The 27,634-nt window shown below is 35.9% G+C and overlaps 1 protein-coding gene across 1 annotated transcript in view; it reads left to right on the forward strand.

Moving 5' to 3' along the window:
* Window positions 1-8,750: 8,750 nt before the first annotated feature.
* The window catches only part of LOC145664181 (sodium/potassium-transporting ATPase subunit alpha-B-like), a 465,697-nt gene continuing 446,813 nt past the window's right edge, over window positions 8,751-27,634 (forward strand). Inside the window, exon 1 of the mRNA XM_081730619.1 lies at window positions 8,751-8,893. Coding sequence (XP_081586745.1) covers window positions 8,825-8,893 — 69 coding nt within the window. The 5' untranslated portion in view covers window positions 8,751-8,824. The remainder of the gene's footprint in view (window positions 8,894-27,634) is intronic.

Genomic DNA, 27,634 nt, shown 5'->3' on the forward strand with positions numbered 1-27,634 from the left:
CCCCGAAATTTCGATCTTTGTGTAAATTTATCCTATTTTAGGGGCAATTTTAGGAATTTTAATATAAAATACCCTCATATTGAGTTTGGACCCCTCCCGAAATAAATTCCTGCGTACGCTACTGATACAGACAGTGTCTCAATAATACTTTTCAAGTTCTTCTTTTCCTTTTTTGATCGCAAAATTATAGCGCTTAATCAAAAGAGTTCATAATGCTGTGGTGCAATAGAACACTATGGTGGCGGCACGGTTTTTATAGGGTAAGTACACTTTGAAAACTGGTCGGATGTAAGCCGATTAGTCTTCTTTACACCACGGAGAAACAATATCGTGCCCGTGTTCGTATACGGTGTTTACCCATTGAATTCAAAATGATACTCTTTTTGAGGGAGGGGCGCGGTGACTCAGTGGTAGAGCGTTCACCTCCGGTGCTTGGTCCCTGGTTCTATCCCAGCTCGCGCCGGTGGACTTTGTGGTGGACAAATACCGTGCTCTTGGGTTTTCTCGGGTTCTCCCACTTTATTTATTCCACCATTTCACTCATCTCTTCATCATCGTCTCCTTTAGCCTAACTGGCATAATCGTGGAACGTAAAACTTAAAGATTTCATTTCATTTTTTCTTTTTGAGGGAAGGGGAGTTTCCTAAGGAGGAACAGTACATCGTGGATTCTGAGGAATGGGCACAACGATCCTACACATATGTAAGACAATATTTGATTATGTTTTTCGACCCTATTTGAAAAATCTTATTTCCCCATTTAATATTAAGGTATTTCCTATATAACTTTGACGTTGTTATTTCGTTTACATCCTGTATAACAGAAGGCATGCGACTAGGAATTCTTTATGATCTTTCGCTGGAATACATGTGTACATACACTACTGTGTGGAAATCTAAGATGGATTATGTATATTTTATGAAACGAAGGTAAAGGTGATAAAGAAATTATACATGTATAAACAAGCCAAACGTTAGAGCAATATGTGAGTCTCAGCAGCAGCAATGATGAAAGTCTACGCGAGCGTTATTGCAAAATGTTTCATTGCTGTGACACGAATTACGTCAAAGAAAATATTCAAAATGTTTACTCGTGGTTTGTGAATACTACCTCATAAAACTTTATAGCTCGAACGATCGTGTGAGGAATCAACAAAGAAATAGGTTGAGTAACAGCCGCGTTTGAGTGAGATATAAACAAAGAGATTATTACAGTGTTGTAGATACAGTATGAGTAGCCTATAGGCTACGTGTGGTTTTCAATATTACTCTACAACTTCTTTTGCATTGCATTTACGATTACTGTTCAGAAGGTCAATAATAATAATAATAATAATAATAATAATAATAATAATAATAAATAATAATAATAATAATAATAATAATAAAATAATAATAATAATAATAATAATAATAATAATATGAAACTTATACAGCGCTATGAAGTCTGAGCCTGCAGCAAGGGAAAAAATGCTCTAGCTGTTTGCCAAAATTCTCAATACATTTCCTTTACCCTTAACTACTCTGGTTAAAAAAGTTACACTCCGGTGGGCTCTGACCAGGCGCGCACCCAAAAATTTGTTGGGGGAGTCCAAGTTTTGAATTGACTTGAGAAAGGCTTTATTCAAGCGGGACTTCTGCTCTACCAACCCCTTGGTGGTAGGGGCAATACTGCAAACCAGTACGTCTATGTAGTTAGTACTGAACAGGTATTATTCTACACCCGCAAAGACAATAAGTAATTGTAAAATACTTCCACCTATATTTATTTTTTTTTTTAAAAATGATAGAACTAGATTGTTTTTATAAGAGAAAGATTACAGATGAAGTGTAAGATAAAATTTTCATGCTACATTAATAATTTCTCTTTTAAACAAGTATAATTTTATTGAGAAAGTATGCAAATGTATGTTGAGTTAGGAAGTTGTTTTGAGGGGAGTCCAGATCCTGTAGGTTCTCCCCGTGGATACGCCCTTGGGTCTTTGTGTGTGTGTGTGTGTGTGTGTTTGATTATTGACTTTGTAGTCTGTTTTTTTTTCTAATACCATGGGTAAGTTAATGTTTTGTTTTTCTCATATTATAAAGCTACTAACATCTAATGTATTTTTCTCTGTTTTATTTTTTTTATTTTTTATTTTCATGTATGAAATGTAAAACTTCAGTGCTGCTTCTACATCGTCACTGTCATGTATTTGCTCAAGACAAGATTCGTTACGGGTGACTAACTGACCACTCTTCCAATTGATCTCCACTTACATCATTTTTAATTTCTTCGTTTGTTTCTTCTTCCAACTGTTTTCAAGACAGCATTCACCTTGATAATTATTTAGTCCTTATCTTCGCGTTTTCAAGTAAATCTTAATCTCAAATACACGCTCCAACAGACATTTGTTCAGTGTCATGTGTTTTATAATAAAACACGGAATTTTATTTCCATTAGAAAACAGCTAGCCGCAGAAGGTAACCTCTTCTCTAGGGCCAGTGGCATCTGTTGTGCCGTTTTGAGAGTTTTATGTGGAAAAGACAGAATTTATAAAAAGAAATATAGGTTGTAAATAAGCAAAAGAAATATAGGTTGTAAAAGAGGGAGAATAGAATAATGTAAAAGAGGAATCTCTTAATATGGAAATAAAATGAAAATTTAAATAAATTTACATATGCTAATTTGAAATGCAAAGCAAATGGTCTGAATTATATGCAAATTACTAGCAAAGTCAGTAGAGCTGATTTAAATGTCGGTAGAGCAAAACTTAATCTAAAGTGATAAAGAGATTATGCTGAACAAAGTGAATTTAATTTACATATGCATTTCAAGCAAAGATGAGGCTCTAATTTTCAAGTCTATGTGTTTTACTCCAGGTATTAAGAGACAATACTATCTCCCACTCACGCAACAACACATGGTTGTTGTTCAACGGCATAGTACCGGAGTCTGACAACTCCAGGACAGCTGAAAGGAATACACAACAATGGCACACTTTTTAAATACATTAATAAGCTTTCTGTGGAGAATGATGAGCACAGATTCATAGGATGAACAAATTTTAATGCGGTGTAATCACACGTTATGCACTCTACACTGAATTTACAGTAAAAAAAATATATACTTTTAAACTTTGAAATTTAAATTGTTTCGCCGGAATGTTTGTTTTAGTTTTTAGGCCTAATTTGTTTTATAACCAGAGTCCGTGTACGATACGATGCATCTCCTTGTCCTAGTACTCGGTGTCTCCTATGGGTCCCATGTTGTCTTCTCGTTGTTGGCCCCACTATCTTCCCATTTAGTGGGACGTCGGTCCAACGAGGGCCTTGTTCCTCCTCCCAATGAAACAAGACATTTTCTACTGTCTCCTGCTTCGCTTACAACTTTTTGGCTCAGGGAACAATTGACAATTCCCAGTGAATGGTGCCCGCAGTGAAGTCAGTTATGGACACCGCTCGTTTCGCCTAAACTAGCGCGATTCAGCTTGTTAAGGGGCTATGGTGAGACTATCAAACTTCATCATCCTAATAGCAAAGTGAAAATGACACTGAATTTAAAATAGCGTTCACAATACTATCTCGTAATTTCCTGCTCATTTCAAACGTAACGAATATCACTGTTCTGTACCCACGTACACAGTTGCTATAATCACTTTTATAGGATTTACGACGATGAAAGTTTATATTGTTCAAACGCTGAACATTCTAAACATGACAAATGTTTCATATCTTTATCATTGTCTATATCAATGTCACTAGCACAACGCAAATGAGATACGTAAATAATGATATGCATAAACAAGATTGATATGATTTGCATACGATACTGTATGTATATTATAAGGTGAATCTGAAAAATGTGTACAAACTCTGTTAGGTGATTCGTAACATCAAAAGAAGTCAAAAAGTCATCTTACATGTTGTCAAGTTCCACGTCGTGTACATGTGAAAGGAGTACCAACTTGGAATCGACAATCGAATCCTGACAATTGGAACGGAACAGAAAGATGACTATTTTGAGGACTATTTTGTTAAAAATGGAGGCACTGTTCATTGTAAAGATTTAGATTCCTTATTTCAGTCCTTAGGACATGAATATAATCCCACCGAGTGGCCCTTGTTTATTGACAGATCGAGACCAAGTTTAAAGATTTATATTCTTCTTCATATTGGAAATGTTCACCCATCTGCTCCTATAGCATATACAGATTATACAAAGGAGACGTATGAAGTTATTAATGATATTGAACTTCATTAAATATAAAAAATTCAAATGTCATGAGTATGGGAACTTAAAAAGTTATTGGTATTCTTATAGGGATGCAACAAAGATACACAAAGTATTATTGTTTTATATATATAAGTGGGATAGCCGTGACAAAGCGAATCACTACGTCCGTAAATACTGGCCTCAAAGACAAGATTTTATTCCTGGCACCAAGAACGTATCTCGTAAACCAAATTGTGAACACCCAAGATGTATTTTTGCCACCGTTACGTATCAAGCTTGGACTGATGCAGATTTTTTGTTAAATATTAGAGAAGGTATTGCTATCACACACCTTGAGGAGACATTCTCAAACTTGTGAGGCAATAATTAAAGAAGGAGTATTTGTTGGTCCATAGATTAAAACAGTCATGCAAGTTGAAGACTGAAACTAAACTCTCTGAAATTGAGAAATTAGCTTGGATGACATTTAGAAAGATATGTTCAGTTTTCTTTGAAATGTAAAGTCTGAAAATCGTGAAGCTATTGTTAGTGATATGGTGCGCAGTTTTAAACTTATGGGATACATGTCATTAAAATTACACTTGTTGCACTCATATCTTGACTTTTCCCCTCAAAATCTCGGCGCAGTAAGTGACGACCATGGAGAACGGTTTCATCAGGACACTACCACATTTGAAAAGTGTTACAATGGAAAATGAACTGAAAATATGCTTGCTGAGTATTGCTAGTTTATCATCATAGAAATTTCAGATGTCTACAAGCGCAACCGACCAAAGAAAGTATTTTAAAGAGTAAGTCAACAAATTTAATATTAGTACAGGGTGTTTAGAAAGTAATTATGCAGATCATAACTTGCCGTATTTTATTTTCCATAAACAACTTTAAACAACTGAAATTAACTCGAAGCTAAACTTCAATGTCATGGAAGTTATAAGAGATGCTGGAAGTGATCCCCTTGCACTTGAGGACACAGTTGCAGACGTTTCTGCGTGTTCTTGAAGACGTTGTGCAGAACATCGGGAGTGATGTTCCGAAGGTGACGTGTCAGTGCAGCTTGGAGTTTTTGTATGGTGTGCGGATTGCCTTCATAGGCCCATCCATTCAACGTATCCCATAGATAGAAAGTATCCCATTCAACGTATCCCATCCGATGGAGTCAAGTCGGGTGAACGCCGAGGCCAGAGTCCTCGAGAGACAATGCGGTCACCGAAGATGTCCTGTAAAAAGCTCATCGCCTTGTGAACAGTATGTGCAGTCGCCCCAACCTGTTGGAACCAGGCATTCTCAATTTCGTCCTCATTCAGTTCAACTAGGAAGGGCTCCAGAATGCAGCTGCAGTACCGTTCTGCATTTATGGTGTCCTGAAAGAAGATGGGCACAATGATGCGTTTACAAGTCACGGCGCACCAAACACCAACCTTTTGATCATACAGTGGATACACATGAAATTCATGCGGATTCTCCGTACTCCACACACGACTATTCTGGCTATTCATGTAACCGGAGAGGTGAAACTATATCTCATGCGTGAAAAACGTTTTGCCAAGAATCCCCTCAGCAAGGAAGGACAGGAACCAGTTGCAAAAGTTCACAAGCGCCGGGCGACTGTTGTCTCTCAGTTCATGCACGACCGAAATTTTGTACGGATACATGGACAGTGACTTCCGGAGAATCTTGGAGCGGAACCCACGGACACGTGGGCCTGCTAAGCTAGTCGTCTAACCGATTTCTTTGGATTGTGCAGCATCACGTTTTGCACCTTCGCTACCTTCTCTGCGGATGTGGCTGTGGACGGGTTACCTGATTTTGGAGCAATATGAACGCTTTCGATCTTTCGAAACTGGGTGATGAGGTTCCGTACAGCATTGCGGTTAGGCATCCTCACTCCTGAGAACTTTGCTGCAAATGCAGCTTCTACTTCTGAGGTGAACTTGTCTCCATTGCGAACACATGCCTCAAGAAAAACTCTTTGTTTAATCGTCAGCATGATGACCTGGATCCAAATGATGTCATACAAGACGTTGGTATTCAATCAAACCTATGAACAAATACAAATACCTGGTCAAATATGATTCAAATATGGTTTAAACATGTTAAACAATGAAAAATGTTGTATCGTTATTTGACAATCATATCAGTCATCACTTAGCACACTACAAAATGGCACTGCATAGTTACTTTCTGAACACCCGGTATAATACGCTTTAGTACCCTACATTATATAGTAAATATATGTAAATATCTAGTACATTTCATATAATGTGTTGTGGTCTGCCCAACAAACGCGTGACGTGATAGAACATTTTAGATTCCAGCATCTATCATTTAGTTAAAATCGTATAATCTTATTTGAAGGGGAAAAAGTTTAAATTTGTTGCAGAGTGTAATTAGGACGGATTATAATTTGCTCTCAGTCTATTGTTACTAAAAGCTAGTTAATATATTCAATCATACAGTGGGTAATATATTGCATCTCTTGTGACCCTTTCATCATTCTGCGCAAGAATGAGGATATATCGAAAGTCAATTTTTTTTAAAGAATCAATTTGTTCTTCTCTGAAGAGTTCCCTATAACCTCCAACACCCAGATGAACAAACGTAAACCTTGTCAGACTGACAGTTTTTTTTTCTTTTAAAGGAGGCAACCTCAAAATAATATTTTCCTCGAGGGAGGAGGACTTTCAATTCACAATGAGGGCAAATCTTTCCATCTTCCTCCTAGGTAATCCCCTGAAATCATCACTGGTTATGATTGAATAAGAAACAAGATTCATGCGACATCCATGTAGGCTATCCCTGTTCTCTTGAAGTCGTATAAAAATACAGATTATTTACTCCCCCCTTTCTTAACTTCAGCTCTCGAAATGGAAAATTTACAATCCATCTATCGTGTAACATATTCAATATATTTTTCCTCGCAGAGTGTCACGAAACTAGGTATGCCAGCTAATAAACACAGCATAAAAATGAAACACCAAACTGATGGATTTATTATTTTATAGAATTAGGGTACTGTTTAAGAATAGTTCATAATTTAAAAATGTATCTAATTTTACTTTTAAAATGAGTGAGTGCATAATATGAAATATAATTGCCTATGGTATTAATTTCCAATGTCGGAGCATTTCTGCACAACGTAGGAAACTAATATTTTACCTTTACAAGTGTAATGCAGAGGTGCACTCACAAGGCTGCTATACCGAGTCCAAACCTCCTCCCACATTTCGTAACTCGTTAAAGGTTTATAAAATTTCTTAAGAAAACTATGCTTTGTTCTAGGAGAGAAATGGTAGACGTACCTTAAAAATTTGATCCTACACTATATCTGTAGACTATAGACTTTCTTTTCTTATAAAAAAAACACAGTTTATTATTTTTGCTGAGAATACATGTGGCAGTACTCTAAAATTACCTAGCGTAGAATAATACAAATTCAATACTACTGAGACATATTGACTACTAGTGGTGACCCTCCCCCAAGTTTCGGACACCTCTCAACACAAATTTCTGAGTGTGCGCCTGCTGTAATGTTACTAGTGTCAAACCAAGGTTAAAATGAGTGAGTGCCATATCAAGTGTATGCTACACATCTTCGTTTATGCACATAATCTTCGTTGCTAACGCGCCTGCTCTCTGCAGGTTTACCAAGTTCGCGAGCACACCTGCTGCGCTCATGCTCTGACTCAGTTAGATGGCATTCTTTCTTTTTGTAACCACCTATTACAAATTGGTTTGTGTGTTTTTTTGTACAGTCATTTATATGGCAGTCGCCCGAACGCGTATTTATATCCTAAAGGGAAAGTACTCGTAAAGTGAATCTTCACATACGAATGCAATTCCTGGACTAAGAAACAATTTCTAAGGCGCTACGAGTAATGAAATAATTGCATATAACGGGATTGCATGTATTTTTTTCAGCTCACATCAGTTTGCACTCACATTATCAATCTGGACACAATTATTTTGGCATGCGCCAGGGCAATAACAGTCCAGAACGTCTTAGGGAATCATTTAAATCATGAAAAGGCATTGTTTTTAACGGACTATTCTTAACTTTGCAAAAAGTCTTGGATCCATCTACATATGTTTAAATCACACTCGACCCTAACCATCGGAACTAAACACATGGTTCTGATTGGTTGGAGCTATCCGTTTCTCGTCACGTAGCACACATATAGCACAAATCAAACGCCACTTGTTGTTGGTCTTCATACCAAAGCATGTTAGCGAGCAGTCTAAATAGCTTTTCCGTGGGTTCGAACCCGGCCCAAAGAAAGTTTTTATTATTTTTTAAAAATGTTCATAACATTATCATTCAAATAATACTTATTTGCCCTTGTACCTAATATATAATGCATAAATTTTGCTTTTTCCACCATTTATCTAGAGATTTCTGCTTCCCCTTGTGTAAGCAACTTAGAAACAGCTGGCTAGGGTAGCGCGTTAAAAAAAAGTATATGCGATTTAGTCTTGGTTTACAGTTCTAAAGAGGTTTATGAAGAAGATGATATTTCTAGTTTACAATCTTAAGAGTGTGTTGTCTGTATCTAATGAAGTAAAGCGATTTAAAGAAACTATATTTCTTTAATAGCATAATCACAACGATAACTTAATGACAATAATAATCGCAAAGATGACTAAGAAACATAAACTTGATGTGGATAAGAATAAAGCAGAAACGGTAAATAATTTAGTTTAATAGTTTATTTTTAATGCTATGTAATGTGTTAGAGATTCAAGATTAAAATGGTAAAAAGATGGTTTGAATAGGTCTTGGAACTGGATTAGTCTCTTAATAATTATTATTTGACCAGTTTATTTTTAACATATTTAACAAACATTACAATATTTTAGGCACAACTTCCACTAAATTCCGACAGCTTATAAAGCATTCGTTAGGTCCTTCTTTATATTAGCCATTAGGTAGTTTTAGATGAGATTAGTTCAGACTAGTGTAGTTTAGATTAGATTAGATTAGGGTCTGTTTGGTTTATTGTAAGTAATCGTGGCAGGGTTGAACGGAATCTTACCCATATTTATACCAGAAGTCGATTTAACAATAGTCAAGATCGACAAAACGTCTAACAAGTAAGTAATTCGAAAGGAGGAACACTTGACGAATGAAGAACCAGTCCTATTGTATTTTAGGCGGGAATACTTACAATCATGAAATATTGACTTAGCAGAAAACCAGTTTCATTATCTTACAAAGTGTTTATTAAAGAGGAGTTGCATTAATTGGCGCAGATTGTCTGTAGGAGCACTGAATATGGGTTAATTCTAATTAGGGTGGCAAAAAGTAGGTAAAAATTTTTTTTTCAGGAGAAATGAGTTGTCGGTAGTGAAACGTAATTAATCTGTGAGTAATAAGTGAAGTAAATGGAATAGAAACACAATGTGTGCAATGGAGAAACTACAGTGAAACGATATAATATAGTGCACACTTTTGTGAAAGCTATTGTCTATCTATACAAACGATGAAGGTGAGTAGAACGTAATATAACTTAACCTGACCAAAATAATGCTATACTTATGAAAAAAGTGTGAATTTTCAGTAAATAATTCTGGCCCTCTGCAATTAGAATTTATGCCCGAATGTAAATAGAGCTTGTGGAATATATGATAAAACTTATAGTGCATAAAACACGAACTAATTTAAAGCCACAAATCAACTTGTGCTAGTTGGTCACTAAAAAGTACGAGTGCTTTCTAACCAAGTCAGGGCAGAAACGCAGCAGGGTGCGTCCTTAGGGACCAGTAGTGGTGCGTATACCGAGAAACGAAGATAGTAGTGCGAGTGTTCGTAGTTTTATGGAAATCTCCGTAATCTAGGGAAATTTCAGGGGATAAATTTAGATAAAAGGGAAGTTTTCGATGAAATATGAAAATTCACGGAAATTCTCGAGCTGGCTGAGTGACCAATATAAATGCTTAAATCTTTTTTGTTCGGCAGAAATAAACCAATCAGTAGCAGTAGTTTTTATGGGGGGAAGGGTTCAAAATAGCATAGTTTTCATCCGTTGTTGGCTGAATGTATTTTTGTGTATTCTATTTAGAAAAAAATGCAGGAAATGTAAAACAAAAAAAAAGAAAAAGAAAAGAAAAAAGGAAATGAATACAATAAATGTGGTTGGTATTTCCTTTAATATAGCTAAATTAATCTTATCATATAACTTCTGTCACTCAACAAACTAAGGAAAACTAGGTTTAAAAAGGGAAAATTTTGTCAGCTGAGGGAAATTTTCATAAGGAAACCTACGAACAGTGTAGTGCCCGTGCGCCAAAAGAAAAACTATGACGTAGGCCTAGTATCAGAATCTTCCACGCTGTCAATTTCCCTGATAAGGGGAGGCTTTTTCATTTAAGCATAAGACATTTCGTGTGGCGAACATGTTGTATTAAAAAATATATTCAGGTTTGCCACGTGATGAGCATTTTTCAGATTTGGAGAATGAAAACATTACAGTAGGAAATATTTTGCACTTGACCTAGAACCGTTGAATACATTTTGGCGAGATTTTCACTGATAAGGACCTTAGAATGTATTGGCATGAGTGATAGGAACAATGCATTGTTTACTTTATCGTCTTGATCACAGAAGTCGATAAGCTTCTATTTATCTTCCTATTTTGTCCCCATGTTCTTGCAAAGATTCATATCACACGAAAATTATTCAATAAAATTACTACGATAAAAAAGGTCAACAATAACAACGAATCAACAATTAACAACAGCAATAATCAGCGGAGCAAATCTGTCTTCAACATTCGGGGAGGCAAGTAAGATTTTTTTTTTTTTTGTTGTTGTTGTTAGGCGCTGCTCAAAATAATTGTGAAGTTGAAAAACAATCCTGTGGAGGATCAAGGAGCAGAGTTGTCTTCAACATTGGGAGGGGGGCAGATTTGAGGCTTATTCTGGGGGAACATCAATTTCATCTCACTTTCCTTTGTGGCAATCGGACACAAATCATCACTTTTTTCCCCAAAAAACACATTTCAAATCGAATTTTTTTTGGGGGGGGCAGTCCCCGCCAGTTCCAAGATTGGAGGGGACATGTCCCCCTCAGCCCGGGGATTTGCGTCAGTGGAAATAATAAAAACAAGAACAACCAAAACAAACTAGAATAACAAGTCCGCATTCGACACCAAGTACTAATATGTTGAACTGTCAAATTATTGCGACAGTTAAATAAATTTCTAACAGTATGTCCTTCTTAAAACCTTTCTAACAATCAGACTGTTCTATTCAAGCTTGCCATCGTTAGAAATCAGTAGGACATGAATTGATGTACTGTCACTTACTTCAATTATGCATAATTTTTGAATTACGTAAAGGAACACTAATAAAAAAAACTATCTCATTATTTGAAAAAAAATGATTACGGTTTTAGATTGATGCTTTCCTCGTGCAAATTTTCGTAGGTCAAGGTTGTGTAAATTGACTCCACGATTCTGGCAACCCAAGAAACTTCACCCCTCCCACACGGAAACCCCAAGCATAAACCATTTTTCACCTCCAGTTTCTGAAAATAGAGTCGTCGTTTTTACCACTCTTTATCTCGTCAACTCTCTGTACAGTTTTCTTGTGGTGCGCGGGCTGTACTAAAACACTTTATACGACATAAAGAAACATGCTTTGCGTGACACACAGCTTTGCGACGCTTCTATGATCATTAAATACATTGCCTTTACATACCACTTCACTTTATCATATTTTCCTTATGTACTACGTGGTAAAGAATGCACTTCGCATTACGTATTTTTACTTGTTGTATATGTAAGATGCCAATGCCCATGTGCTCTGATTAATTGTACACTTCGCATCAATAAAATTGCGACAGCAAACCCCGTACAGCTAGACCTCCCAAATGACACCTTTGTATCTTAAAGTTGTGTCACCTTGGTAAAGAGACCCCTCTCTCTCCTTCTTTCCTCTCTCCCATACTAAATCAGCAAAAAACATGAGCGCAATTCTAATTTACAATATATATATATATATATATATATATATATATATATATATATATATATATATATATATATATATATTAGTATCGATAAAATGAAAGAAAACAGCGAGAAGAAACAAGGTTCATAAGGTGATGGAGAAACTTAAACACACACACACAATAAAAATTGAAACCGATGGATGTCTGTTAGACAGAGGTACAGAAGTGAGACAGAGAAAGAAAAGGGGAGAGAAGAAGAAAGAGAAGTAGAGATAAAACTATGAAATTTAAAGTAGTAAAAGAAGAACCTAACATTATAAAGTACCATTCCCAGAAATCAAACAGCAATATAGAAGTAACATTTGGATTTTGAATTCTTTCAGGTCTATTCGAATATATAGAGGATGCTTGAACAATTCATTAAGTCACGTTCAAATTATAGACCAAACTTACTTAGTGGTCAAATTAAATACTTAATTTCCAGTGAAACTGTAGAGTTCTGAGACACATCTAGAACAATGTCAAAATTTTAATACACATGCTTTGGTTGCGCGTAGTTCAGTTCGAAATTCGGTGGTGTTCATTGAACGTACTGATTCGAAATATAAGAAGTCCAGTAGGTAGCGTAGGTCATACCTTCTATTCCAGACTACTAATGCAAAGGGAACCAAAAAATGGATGAATGAATGCTATTTTTCTGTTAAATGTCTATCAGAAAGAGACAGTATTAGAAATCCAAATTGTATAATAATGAAGAGTTATAAATGTGCAAAAGTAAAAGTGAATGTTCCTTATAGAATGCCACGCGTTGTATGTTTCACACTGCAAAAATGAATAAAACACGATGAAGTACAAGATGTCCAGATAAAGTATAGGATTGAAACGAATTTTGTGTGAAACGAGTATAAATAAAATAATCTTCTCGTGAAATAGCCAAAGAAGGGAACATTTGACAGTTATCTCCGAAGATTTATCTGTTCCAAACTTCCACTTTCGATTTCATCTATTAATATTACAAATGGGCTAAGAACGCCAAACATGAGACCCTAAAAGTTAGGATTCTATATACTGGTTAATAAAAGCATAAACAAATACTGTTGTTACTTTAATATATTCTGTGGAGTGTCTAATTTACGATACAAACTATTGGAACACATAAAAATATAATAATAAAAAAATATATTGAAAAATGTGATCAAAGTTGCGACACTGCCATTTTTATGAGGGGCACCTAATAAGAGGCCCCGGCTTTTTGTGTAATATTAAAAGAGTTCTTTCATTAATTCACCATTCACACTGTCTTTAAGTTAATTCGTGTGATGGCACAAACGCTACATTTTCAGTCCACCCCATTTTCTTCAAGTTTAGAGTATAAGCACTGTACAATTTTTCACATTTTATATCCGCATAAACTGCAACGACTTTTGATCACTTCTTTTAATGTCCAAATGTGTACCAAATGAGTAAGAAATGTGTCCAAAGTGACAGCACAATGCCAACGAAATCACTGGCTCTATGCACAGGACTCCTTGTTGGTATTGACATATCATTATGCATCAAAAGAAAAGGAAAATAACTTCCACCATTGGTTTCTAATTAGGAATGTGTATGTGCGTTTAGTTAGGATTTATGATCAACTAGAAACAAGTTTTGAAAATGTTTGCATCCTACAAAATATGAACATTTTTCCAACAATCGAAGTTGTTTCTACTTTTTCGATACACAAATAACGCCCGACATTGTTTGTATTTTGTTACATAAAACAGAAGATAAATAACGTTTAAATGTACAACATAACTGTCACAATAGAAAACCAGCAATAAACATCAACGTCAAATATTTAGACAGAGACTATTTTGTGACTACAGAAATTCTCAATACAAATGAGCTCCTAATATCAGACCTAATATTACTATACAGGTCGCATTATGAGACCGGTATCATATACTGAACCCATTAAAGGTCTCATAATAAGACATTTGACCGATAAACGAATGATTAACGTCATCTCAAATGTAAGTGGAAGAAAACCCGTAACGCACTACATGTTACAATACACATATTCACTGCTATATAAGAAAGTAAAAATAGAATGAATATCAACTTATCTTTTCCATTTTCAGCGCCAGATGTATGCACGTTAAAAAAATTTGTAGGGGCGCATTTTATTCCAAATTCCACTATACTAATAACTCTCCACAAACTGAGCTCACGTGACTTCCGGTGCTGTGACGGGCTAAGTCCTTTTGTTTTAGCTTGCCACCACTAGATTGCAGCTCTTGGTACACAAGATATGTAGGGGTCTCGATTTAGGTGCCTGTCCTCATATTAGGGATTCTTACCTTATAAGGTTCTCAGTAGAGATGCAAAAAAGCCGGCTTTTTTGAATCGATGGTTTTTTGCACATAAAAAGCCGGCTTTTTGGGGGAAAAAACGAGAATTTTGGAAATTTTGGCTTTTTTCATTTTCATGATTTTTCTGTTTAAATAGCTTTCTTATAGTATACTCTAAAGTTAAATAAGATTTCATGACCTAAATGCCATATTTCGCTGAATTCGCTCATGGTGGATGGAGCACATGGTTTATGAATTAAATATAAAGTACGTAGTATTTGAATTTGAGGGCAATTTTAGAAGCTGTATAACCTTATTTTAACTTCTGAATCATCGACATTTTTTTCTTCTCTAGATCATTTTTTTTAGTCATCCATGTTTCATTCTCAGAGCTTAGAACCCTAGCTTCTAGCAAATAATTAAACTTATGTTTTTCAATATATCCATCAGAGCGTACTTCTAAATTTCGGTTATACTGTAGCTGTGCAATGATTTAACAATAATCTTCCGGACACAACCTTGAATACCATTTGATAGAAATAATCAGTATCAGATTTAGAAAGATATTTGGGAGGGTTTTTTCTGAATAATGTTTGGTTTTTCTAAAAGATTCCTAACTTTTATTTAAGAGGAGCTTAAGTTTATGAGTACAGGCATAATAAATATTCCATTTTGTTTGTATATTCAGCTATAACATTCCAGATACAACCTTGAAGACCATTTTATACTGATAATCAGTGGCGGATTAGAAAAGTATTTTGGGAGGGGCTTTTTTTTTTATTAATGCTTAGTTTTCTAAAATCAATAAACAGTCGATGTACTGGGTAATACAGTGCGTCCCACTAGCTTTCGAACCCCCAAAAAACGTTATAATTTCCGAACAAATATACAGAGGAAAATGAAATTCACAATACACGTACCTTGTTTCATGCTGAATATATGACCATCACAGCAGGTGCTGAAAGTGTCCTCCCTGGACGTGAAGACATGTTTGTACACGGCGTTCCATATTGTGAAAAGTCCGATGTAGAGTCTCCGGTGTGATCTCATGAATCGCATTCTCAATGTTGTTTCGCAACTCTTGCAGTGATCGTGGGTTGTTTCTGTAGACACAACCTTTAAGAAAACCCCATAAGAAGAAATCAGGTGGTGACAAATCCGGGGATCTTGGCGGCCACAATCCTTTGGAGATTATCCTGTCACCAAAAAAAGGACTCAATTTCTGCCATGGCCACGTTGGAAGTATGGCATGTTGCTCCATCTTGTTGGAAATAACTGCGACGAAGTTCTTGATCGTCCAGCTGATTCACAAATTCACTGAAGATGTGTACGTAAACTTGTGTGTTTACTGTAACTTCAAAGAAGATGGGTCCAATGATACGCTGTCGGGAAATTGCACACCAAACTCCCACCTTCAAGGGATGAAGTGGAATCTCATAGTACACATGCCGATTTTCGGCGGCCCACACCCGAGTATTCTGCGAGTTCACATAACCGGAGAGATGGAACCAAGCTTCATCTGTGAAAAAAGTATAGTCTAGGATTCCTGGATTGTCATGCAACAAAGCTTACAACCAACGACAATACATCACGCGCTTTTCCCAATCTGTAGTCTTCAACTCTTGGACGACTGTAACGCGACATGGAAACAGTTTGGCTCTTTTGGCGGCTCTTTGCACAGTTGACTTTGACATCCCTACCTCTTGTGATAATCGACGCAGGCTCTTCTTAGGGGACTGCAAAAGACGTTGCCGCACATTCTGTACTGCCTCCTGGGACATCCGTAAGCGCGCGCCTCCATATCAAGTAAGCAACGTTCCTGTTGTTTCGAACTTGTTCACCAAATGATGTATTGATGATTTCCATGGTCCTTTACGGCATCCAAATTCATGGCAAAATTCACGTTGAACGGCCTGATACGATCCCGATATCCAATATTTTTTTAAAACAATGAACACGCGTTCCTGTACGGTGTACAGAACCATCCTTGCGAGGAAGCGACTCGAGTCACACTGACGCACGCGCACCACGCCAAGCAGCACTTCCCCTGGCGCCACCTATCGTCTGTTTTGCCGTGTGCGCTTCTGTTCAACCCTTTCTCGTGTTTAGCATAAAACAAGGTACGTGTATTGTGAATTTCATTTTCTTATGTACATTTGTTCCGAAATTATAACTTTTTTTCGGGTTCGAAAGCTAGTGGGACGCACTGTATATTCCCATTTCTTTTCGAGTATTTGTCGAATGATAAATATCTGATAGATTTCGACTAAATACACACTGATAATCTCCAATAATTTCATCTGCGTATGGGGTCAATCTTATTAATAGAATGTTGAGAAATGACTCGATAATTATTACAATAAATTTTGTCGTCTTTCTTGTGAATTGGAACAGTGATTGATTCTTCCACTCTTTTTAAATGTATTCCATAGTTTTTCTTTTTGGTTAAAAAAAGTTATGTAAGGATATGTTGAATTTTCTTGTTAAAAATGCAGAAACCTTCAGGAGTGGGTAAACCGTGATGGTGGTTATGTATTCTACAGCCTAGGAAACCATACGCTCAGATAAACCGTCTATTACGTATATGATCCATGAACAGAAAAGTCGATACTTTATCGATTCTGAACAAGCTTAAGGAACAGTCAGTGCATTACAGAATTTAGAGCTTTACCGATTTTGCAGATCCGAAGCACGTGATAGGTGGTAACAGATTATTACGTATGTGATCAATTAGTGAAAAATTTGTTCGAAATATTCATACAATGTTTATGAAAGTTAAACTTAACTGAAAAATTTCAAGAATGTACAGAGCTACCCGAAACGAAGCTCTTGATGTGCATATTTCTCTCATGTTTTTTTCTTTATTTTGCTTCAAAAAGAGGGTGTGTGATATTTTGAAGTAAAAATACTACATACAATTTTGCTAGTTATTTATGTACAATTTTTAAGTACTTATTGTATATAAGAAGTTAAAATATTATTACATATATCGGTTAATCCTTTGGAATTCGTAATGTAAATATGTTAAGAATTTTAAAAAAAATCTTTTTGAAATTCATGGTTTATTTTCGAGGTTTCATATTATTATCTGCATCAACCACTAATTAAATGAGTTTCTTTGTTGTAGAGAAGCGAAACAAAGTCTGCATTATCAGTTTAAAGCAAAATTTTCAAAAAAGCCCAAAATTTCCCAAGCAAAAAAGCGAAGCAGAAAAAACCGTTTTTTTTAAAAAAAAAGCCGTTTTTTCGAGCCCTTGCATCTCTAGTTCTAAGTCCCACAGATAGAATAAACAAGCCAGAGCTGAAACAGCTGATAGTGGGTGATGTGGATTAGGTTACGAACGCTCACATAGTCGAGGATTCGAACCCGTACTGATCCGGTGATTCGATTGAGACTCGGTAAGCCGGAGGACAAAGAAGATATTTTACTTATTTCCTTGCTTTCAATCAATATTTGGTTCAGAGGTGACCAAGACTGGAGATGGTAGGCCCAGAGCTCAAAAAGACGACGACAAAATTACAATTACTTTTTAATCTTTACAATTTTTCTCTGCTTCTTTACATTCGTGTATTTAGGTAGCTTTAATGAGATTTTCCAATCTGGGTCGAACGGGCCATTCAAGTCAAGGTTTGGACCGACGCTTCTGTTTCTGTCAGGGCTGGTCACAAGGCCATCAAAATTAGCTCGGTTTTAACATTGGAATGCGTATAAAAGGAGTGTGTGTGTGAGAGAGAGAGACGGAGAAGCAATAAGAGACGAAGGAAAGGTGGCTAGAGAGAGAGAGATAAAGAGAGAGAAGAGAAAGAGGCAAAGACATGATAAGGAAATGTCCAGAAAGACAGAGAGAGAGAGAGAGAGAGAGAGAAGGACGAATATATATATATGAAAACTACTGATCATTATCCCATAAAAAGCGCACGCACTGTTTACTCGGATTCTCGCCAGTGATACCTTATAAGTTCTCCAAAAACAAATGAATCTCTGTTTGCAGTCATTAGTTTATACAAAGATGGTACTACTTGGTGGGGGAACGAAGCGAGACTTTTAGTTGGAAGTCGAACAGGATAGCGATACTCCACAGATTACTCTAACCCAAACTTGTTTAACAAATTGTATAGTGTTTCTAAGAACAAGAACATGAAAACGGATACTTCAGATCAATGACATGTTTCGAACTGTCTGCTATCCTCCATAGACTTTATTTGCACTCTCTCAATCAATATTCGAAATCCTCTCTATCGTGGTACGTGTGTTTGCTTCCACGTTCTTAACACATTGGCTGCCGGACATGAATCTCCCAAGGTTATTTACCAGACCGAGGCATTTTTCACGTATATAACAGATCGAAATTTACAGCTAGATCACAGATATTGAAATACAAGTGAGTAACATATTTCATATTATATATTTCCTGTAATTAATGTCACGTGGAAAGTTCCATAGCAAAATCTTACTTTTTGCCTACCGAGATGGGATTTTATAAATTTTTGGGTTGGCATCACTGGTCTAGGGTTACCACCTTTCATCAGGAGAATTTCCGGACATATCGAGAATTGAAGTCAAGTTAAAAGATAGTCATGCAAAACTAGTCATAATGCATCGTTTTACACACCACATGCAAGGATAGACTCTCAATATTAAAAACATTTTATTTGTTATTAGCGTAACAAGGTAAAAGAGAATAAGTAAAAAATCACACTTTTAAAGAGAGTAATCCTGAAGTTGAATTGCAAAAGGAAAAATTCAAAAATGCTTCTTTCCAACAGAACAACTGTTTCTTTCTTTAAAACAAGTTTTTTTTTTTTAAAAAAAAAAACTTTATTCCCTTTTAGTATGCGATCTCAGATTTGTTCTCTTTAAAAGTATCATTTTTTTTTTTTACTTTCTTACTCCAGTTTATCTAAATTTAACATGTACATAGTATGAAATTCAGTTACGTTAGACATTTTATTAAACATCGCTAAAATGCTTACCAAGAAACTTCAAATATGATCTGAAAGCTCATATTAGTACTTACAAAGTTAACTGTCATTTAAGTTTGCTTATTTATTTATTTATTTATTTCTAGACACAACAGGCTATATAACCCAATTACAGTGTCCGTTACATGTATTAAGCGACTATAACACATTCATACATTTATATTATAATACAATTATAGTTATAATGTAATTGTAATATCATTGATGTTCTTTCATTTACAATTATTTCTTATTACATTACAAAGAACTTCCTTGAATTGACTTACGCTGTTACTGTTAATATCCAAATCCATTGTGTATTTTGTTAACCTATTATAGGTTGTACTCAATCTCCATACTGGTGACCTCTTGTTTGCGTTGGTGTGTAATCTGTCGCAGTAAAAGAAATTGAAATTTTCAAGGCGAGTTACATTTGTAGGAGTGCGTATTTTAAATTCTTGCAGTAAATTGGTGCAGTCGATTTTATTATTAAATAACTTATATAGGAACAACATAGCTTGCATTATTCGTCGCTGTTCTAGACTTAATGTATTGAAGTTTAAATTTAAAGATTGACTATTATATGTTTTCGGATATACTTGTGTCTCCCTATATGTCAAGTACCTTAGATATTTATTCTGAACTTTTTCTATATTATTTAAATTTGTTTTTGTGTAAGGGTTCCATATAGTGGCTTATACTTGAATGAATACTTTCTGTTACTTTTGGCAGCTTCAAAAAGCAAGGGTTTTGATATTAAATAGTCATAAAATTCTGAGCAGCTCTGAGAAAAATTAACTTTACACTGTAGGTTATATCTGCTTTCACAACTAACATCAGGCGATTGCCACTATCGGACCAAATATTTCCCATAATAGAAAAGACACGTTCAGTAAAAGCATTACTTATGGGAACACATAATACAATTTGAACCAACTTGCACAAGTTTCACAGATTTTTATTTCCACATTTCTGAAACAAGAGATTCCACTTCGTTTCACATGGACTATCTTTTTCCCTGTAGATGATATCAGCGAGACCTTTTTCAATCGAGACAAATTCAGAGTACAGCGCATCCACATTTATCTGTTCGGTTAAATTTAATTTAGTCGCTGCTTCTTCAAGATGTGACCACTCCAGCATACTTGTTAACTTAAATCTGCCAAGGCAATAGAAAGGATTTATATCACTGAAATCAAACCACTGCTGCAAGTGCAAGTAGTCAATAGCGCGTTGATAGAATCCATTAAATTTACTCTTCAAGTTATTCTATTCTTTAGGTAGAAGCTCCCTGGAACATAGGTTAACCTTAAAACCATAAAATTCATGGTGCAATCTTTGCTGAAGTTCATTTAACAAACATTCCATGATTTTAAACAACTCAGGGGAAGAACAGTTGCTTTCTTCAAGCAACAGGATTCTACTATGGAAAATGCCCGAAACATTGTAGTAGAAATACAGATATTTTTTTTCTGGAGTTACTTTATCACTTTCGAAGCCACTAGAAACAAATTCCCAAATTTGCGGATCACATTTTTCTTCGCCCAAACTTAAAAAAAAAAAAAAAAAAAAAAAAAAAAAGATGCAATGGTGGACCATTTTTCTAACAGATGAGTCAGAGCAGGATAAAGAGAAAACCACTTGGTTAGTACATGACGCAAAATTTTTTGCCATTCTAACTCAATAAACTCATAGAATTCCTTTAGCTTAGCGACATTTTTTATTGAAGTTGAGAATTCATTATATATTTTAATAACAAGTGTTTCAACATCCATGGCACCAAGAGCTTTGTCGGTTTGTTTAGCTACATTGTGTATAATATGACAGTAGCAGTTTGCAGCGATCATGTTAGGTTTCTTTAAGTTTTGGTAAATCAATCAGTGTTTCGTATAATTAACAGCTGCATTATCTGCCGTGTATGTAGTTACATTTCTGATATCCAAATTGTTGCTTTTTAAAATAGTTCTTACGCAATCTGCAATTGCGTCGGAAGTTTTTTGCTGTCTGCGCAAAAATCTAGGATTCTGGTACAGATTCCATCCTTAGAATAAAATTGTATACAAAAAGGGAAAAGCTTTTGATTCTTTGTTAGATGCATCACTTGAAATTGAAAAATAGGAGTTGCTCAATTCTTCATGAATGATTTGCACCGAAAGAGGCGCTAAAACATTGAAAACTATACTCTCGCATTTTGTTCGACCACAGGACAATTTACTAGCTATTTTTGAATCTGAGAAGCATTTCCGAGCAAATTTAAAGTTACAGTCCATTGAGGGATAAGAGTGATGGTGCTGAGTATGACGAAATACTTTGGGAACTTCAGTTGCAGTCGCCTTATTTTCTTCAATGATGTTCTTCTGTACAAAGAAATTTGTTAACTCTTTAGTTTCTGTCGCACTCTGTGCTTTTATTTTCTGTTTCTCGGAAAATTCATGAGCTTTCACAGCTTTAGACCATCCCATTTGTACGGCTTACGTATTATAATACAGATATGAAATGTAAATTTACAAATTTTCATATTCCTGGACATTTGGAGTCCGGAGTAGGTGTTGCTCCGGACTCTGGACGAATTGTTTAATTCCCGGAATGTCTGGGTCAAGCCCGGACAGGTGGTAATCCTACACTGGTCCCTTGAGGATAGCCAGCTTACATGAGTTCAAGTCTGAACTTCATTGTAATTAGTGAGCGCAAGTAAACATATCAACCTGAGCCCCAGTTGAGCACCGATTTTTTCGACAAAACTTTCCGAAAGAAAAGGTGAAGTGAAAAGGGATATTACAGTATTTTTCGTTGTTGAAGAAGAAGACCCATCGGTTAGTATTATTCGTTTTCTTCCGAAAGGCGCGTACCTTTCTCAGGTAGAATGACTGATTAATTTCATTTCTCTCGTCTTCGTTGATATCCATAGTTACCTGTAGGATATCTATGAATTTTACCGAATATATATGTTTGTGAGTTCTCATCTCTTGAACCACCCGACCGATCTCGATCAAATTTTCAACATGGATGGGATTCGGGCCTGGAATGGTTTTTATCATTTCATTTTGATGGTGCAACTTAGGGAAGGGAGAGGGGGATATATTTAAAAATGATAGAAAATGACCTATATTAGTACCGAGTCCATAGTTTCAGGGTTGCTGAGATGAACAGTGACACTTTAGATGTCGTTTAAATCCAAATTCAGCACCGCAACTTTAGGAGGAGGAGGGGACATACGGTACGTAAAAAAAGATCCAAATAGTGTTATTCCATAGTTTTCGGGGTCGCTAAGACGAATAGTGACACTTCCGATGCAGTTTAAATCCGAATTCAGCACTTTATGTCTAAAATGAAACCTCCCTGTGCAAAGAGTTGAGTTGATTTTGAGTTTAACGTCCCGTTCAGCAGCGAGGCTATATAAGACGTGGACCTACTGATTAACGTGGAATCCGAACCACATGAGCTCCCGCCGGGAATCGAACCCGGGCCTCCCACGCCAAAGGCGCGTACGCTAACCGCTTAGCCACGGAGGAGCTCTCCCTGTGCAAAGAACGTGTATTGTGCTAGTACTGTATATTGTAAAATTTAAGGTAAAATAGAGGCGTATAAATTATTTCTTGCTTTGCTTATTCCACACAATATTTATTTCCAGAGAGAGGGTTTAAATGTTAAAAGATGGCTTACCTTCGAGTTAACTTTTTTTAAAAAAAAAAAAATCAAAATACTATTATTTATATGTTGTGCAACTAAAGTATGACGTCAGGGGTACTCTTAAGTAAGATACACACACATATATGTGTATATATAACAAATTCAAACAGAGCTCACACCTCTTTATGAATACTGTTTCCACGAAGTGTGAGTTTGATTTGCAAACTAATAAATAAAACAAGTTTTGATTGTGAATAACGGAGCCCAACACTGCCTTGCATGTGCATTGTAAACACTTGTTAGGCTCATTAGACCCTTTTCCTACTACTTCACGCTTGAAGGCGGTTGACGCTATGCAAAGATTGTTGTTAACTGTTTCAGGAAATGGGTAACGTCATTCGTCTTCCTTTTTATCACCTGCCTTGCTGCAGTTTCTTTCTTTTATAGTTTGTGTCTTGTTATCGCTGTTCTCATCACTCCAAGGCCAGAAGAGCCATTACAGTGTGTAGCTGAAGAAGACAATAACGTTTACAAATATAGCCTAGGCCGATTCGCATACCATACAACCTTCAAGCCACTACAAGGTGTCACATAAAAATGATTTTGATGCAAATACATGTAGTGGAAAAACACAAGGTAGCACATGGTAACATCGTTCCTTTTTCGTGAGAGTTACGTACTACTATGTAGTATGTATTCATCGAAAACTGAGTAAATAGAAGCTTGTTATTGCAATTTATTCAGTAATGGGTTTGCTGTAGTATGTACAGGTATTTGTCTCGGAATTTCACCACTTTGAATGAAACGAGTAATGGTTATACTACAAGTAGCCCAAAGGTTAGTTAAAAGTAATAAAAGCAGAAAAGTTCCAATTAGGGTAATTCTGGATCATAACTATCGATTTTGAAAATGTAGATGTGTTTTGATTTAATGTTGTATAGACACCCGAATAACAATCTATCTATTAAAATGCTAGAATAGCAACAAAAGCGCCTGAGCTCCAACCTATAATCTTTGATTTCAAACCTTCGACTTACCGTTATTTGTGATTTCACGTTTAACAGAAACAAATATTTTAAACTATGTGCACTTTAAATAAATTATTTAGGTAGACTTTTTTTTTTCATAAAGTTCACTTTTTTAAATTATTGATCACAGCCTTTGTATTTTAATAAGCCTTCTTCAAAATCAATGCAAATGACTTGGGCTGCCATCTTTGGAGTTCTTTTAAACTATACGTTTGTGGGCGTTTATATGTTTGTGGCCAATCCTTTCGACAATGAGATCTCGGAAACTACAGGCTCTAGAAAGATGCCGTTTTCACTGATCGATTGCAAATTTTGCGTGGATTGTCCAGTTCTAATTGAATATTTAAAAAAAAAAACATGGCCACTATTTCTTTATTAAATGTTTACGGATACACTGAAAATGTTGAAATTAAAAAAAAAAAAACCTACAGCACTATATCCTACGCATTATACATTCCAACACATCATTGTATATAGGGGTTGTATATGTCTTAGGCGTTTGTTTCATGGTCAAATAATAATGGAAAAGGAAGGATAACCATTTCTCCAGTCTAAGATGAATATTTATTTTTGGAGTGTTTTGCCCAATGAACACCATATATAACTGACATTATAATTAATGCGTATGTAATCTATTTGCTTATTAAATACTGCATGCAAGAAAGGAAACACTGGTCATACTTGAATTAGAAACTCCAACCGGAAGTAGGCTCAATCTTGCAAACGGTGCGAGATATTGAAAACATAATTTAACAAATCTCCCCTTTATGGTACCCCTTGCCGATTTTTATCAAGACGTCTTTCACTTGTGTCCGTAAAGGGACATGTACAGATGTTGCGAGGAATGACAAGGAGATTCATGCTCATATGTGAATGATGCGCTGTGTAGAGAGCGCAGGTTCAGCTAGTTTAAACTTAAAACAAGCTAGCCTAGGAAAGCCATTCAACGATGCACTAAACAATAGTAATAACCAGTAAATCTATTTTTTATGAATCAATGTTAAAATGAGAAAGAATCGGATATTACAAATAAAGACATTTAAATTTGCTTTAATGCAGTAGTTATTTGAGTAGAAGGTGTTAGAAAATAAACTATATTAATTAAAGCCAGAAACGCCAGCTGGATTTTTTCCAAATGGAGAAAAAGACAGACATACAGTGCCGGATTTACGTATAAGCTTAACAAGCTATAACTTAGGGCTCCACTCTCTTGGAGGCCCTAAAACTAATGAAGGAAGAAACTGGATGTATATTTTTAAAAATAAATAAAATCTACATGCAGCAACAATGGCTTCAATGACGTAAGTAATGGGTCCCCTCCTTCTAGCCTACTCCCTAAAATGTCAATTTGGAAAGCTTCGATAGCTTAGGGTCTCATCAAACATAAATCCCGCTCTGCCGGCACAAAAGCAAAGTCGCGATCGCTCCCTCCAGAAGAGGAAACTCTCTTACTTTATATATATAAATAAAACCTGTCCTAGAGTTTGGAGCTCTTAAAAGTACATCTAAGTAGCAGTATTACAACCCACCGCCTCTCCAGAAGTCCGTCCTGGATCCGCCCTGGCTAGAACCCTTACTTTAAAAGTGTGATTGCATGTTTAAACCCTGCTGGGAGTAGCCTAGGTGTAGCACTTTAGATATGGACCTGCTAGTGGATCAGATCTCACTTTAGGTCAGCGTTTCATGAAGTTAGTAAAAAATAAATAAAAAATAAAGTAGACACACACGAGATAAGAGTTGAGGCTGACTCATCTCCAAAATGTATTGTGAAAACGATATCTCGTCTCGAAAAGTGTATACTTCTATTGGAAGTGCTCTGTCTTCTCTCGAATTTCGTCACAAAAATTGTCTTGTCTTGAAATTAACTAATGAATAAACTTTTTGAAAAATCGTTGTCTGTATGTGGAAGTATCTTTGTGTGATGTTTTCTATAGCCAAAATGATTTTGAAGTAGCCTTTAAACGAAACATTAAATCTTGAAAAGTTTCGACAGCTCATAAAAAAGGCAGCTTTCGTGGAGTCATCAGTGCTCATTCAACCTGCTCATTGTCGTAGTCGTCAGCCTCGATGGCTACTTCTCTCCAGACAAGAAGCAAAAGTACGAGTACAACATAAACCTCTTAACGAGACATTTTCTCCTGAGAACGGATAGGCTGGGCAGCGTCTCAAAGTCATGCAGTATACCTTTTCTCCCTATGACGCCAAGCATCGACCTATTTCTGTCTGCGAGAGACTGTATTTATAGATAGATGGCAATTTGGCACTTTTCGTTCTTCTGACGCTTGCTTGCCTAGTGCTGGGAGACGTTACGTATATGAAATTCCCACTGAGACTGAAACACATACTACAGTAATGCAGAGTCGTTTGCTTCGTCGAAGAACGGATACAATGCGAGCAGAAGTTCCTTCATTCAATACGTCTCTTTGTCTTAAGACAGGAATGTGATACTAATCCCAATTAAAATCTGTTTAGGTTGGCATGGATATGCCAATAAATTGGCAAAACATGCAATATATATTTTACAGTGGATTTTTTTTTTTTTTTTTTGAAACAGAAAAATGAAACAATTTCCAAAAAGTTTAGTTATAATACTACAGAGAGAAACAATGCAATCAACAATTACATTATTTGTATGTCGCTTCTGAATCCATAGTTGGGTTTTTTTTTATTTACTTTTATTTTTAATTGAGATTGGCAGACATAGTTACAGTGGCAGAAAGCCTAGGATAGAACGAAGGGTTGCCAAGTCTAGCTGTACTCTGCAGGTGCTCTTTTATACTTAAATACAACAGAGATTCATACATTCTGTGCAACAGTGTTCTAAACTCCATCGAAAAAGATTACTATGACCTTCTTTCGATTCTCTTAAATTATCTTTTCTTATCTGTGAATTCATTACTAATCTTAGTCCCTTTCTTTCCGTTTCAGCAACATATGAAACAATTAAATTTGTTACAGTGATTAAGGACTTACCTTTTGTATCTATTAGGAAATGCCCAAAAAGCGAGAAAATTCTTAGCTTTCGTGTATCTCGTGTGTCTTTTGGTTTTGAAACAGGAGCATCATTTCAGATTTTGCTTGGGGGGGGGGGGCAAGACCCCTTGATTTAAGTCAAAGTTCTCGTTTTTCACCGATTTACTACTATTCTTTTGATAAAATCTATATAAATCTCAAACTCAGGGGAGGGCAATTGCCCCTTTCTGCCCCCCCTAAATGACGCCCCTGTTTTGAAACGTTGAAAATCACTTCCTTTTTATTGCCTGTACTTTTAAAAAAGAAAAGAAATTCATCTTTACCGTCATTACATAAAAATTACATTTGACATCCTTCTCAATAAGAAATTCTCTTTGTTGTTTTGTTTTCATTACCATTAATTATAGGTTCACCGGACCTAATTCATGTACTGCGAATGTGCTTACTTGAATTACTTACTTGAAAGTTGTAAACATATTACAAATGGCGTTCGCCGCCATTCGCATTTTATGGCCGACCAAAATGTCGATTTGCCAGAATTACTGATA

The sequence above is a fragment of the Thermobia domestica genome, chromosome 11, assembly GCF_964235325.1.
Source record: "Thermobia domestica chromosome 11, izTheDome1.hap1.1, whole genome shotgun sequence".
Classification (NCBI taxonomy): domain Eukaryota; kingdom Metazoa; phylum Arthropoda; class Insecta; order Zygentoma; family Lepismatidae; genus Thermobia; species Thermobia domestica.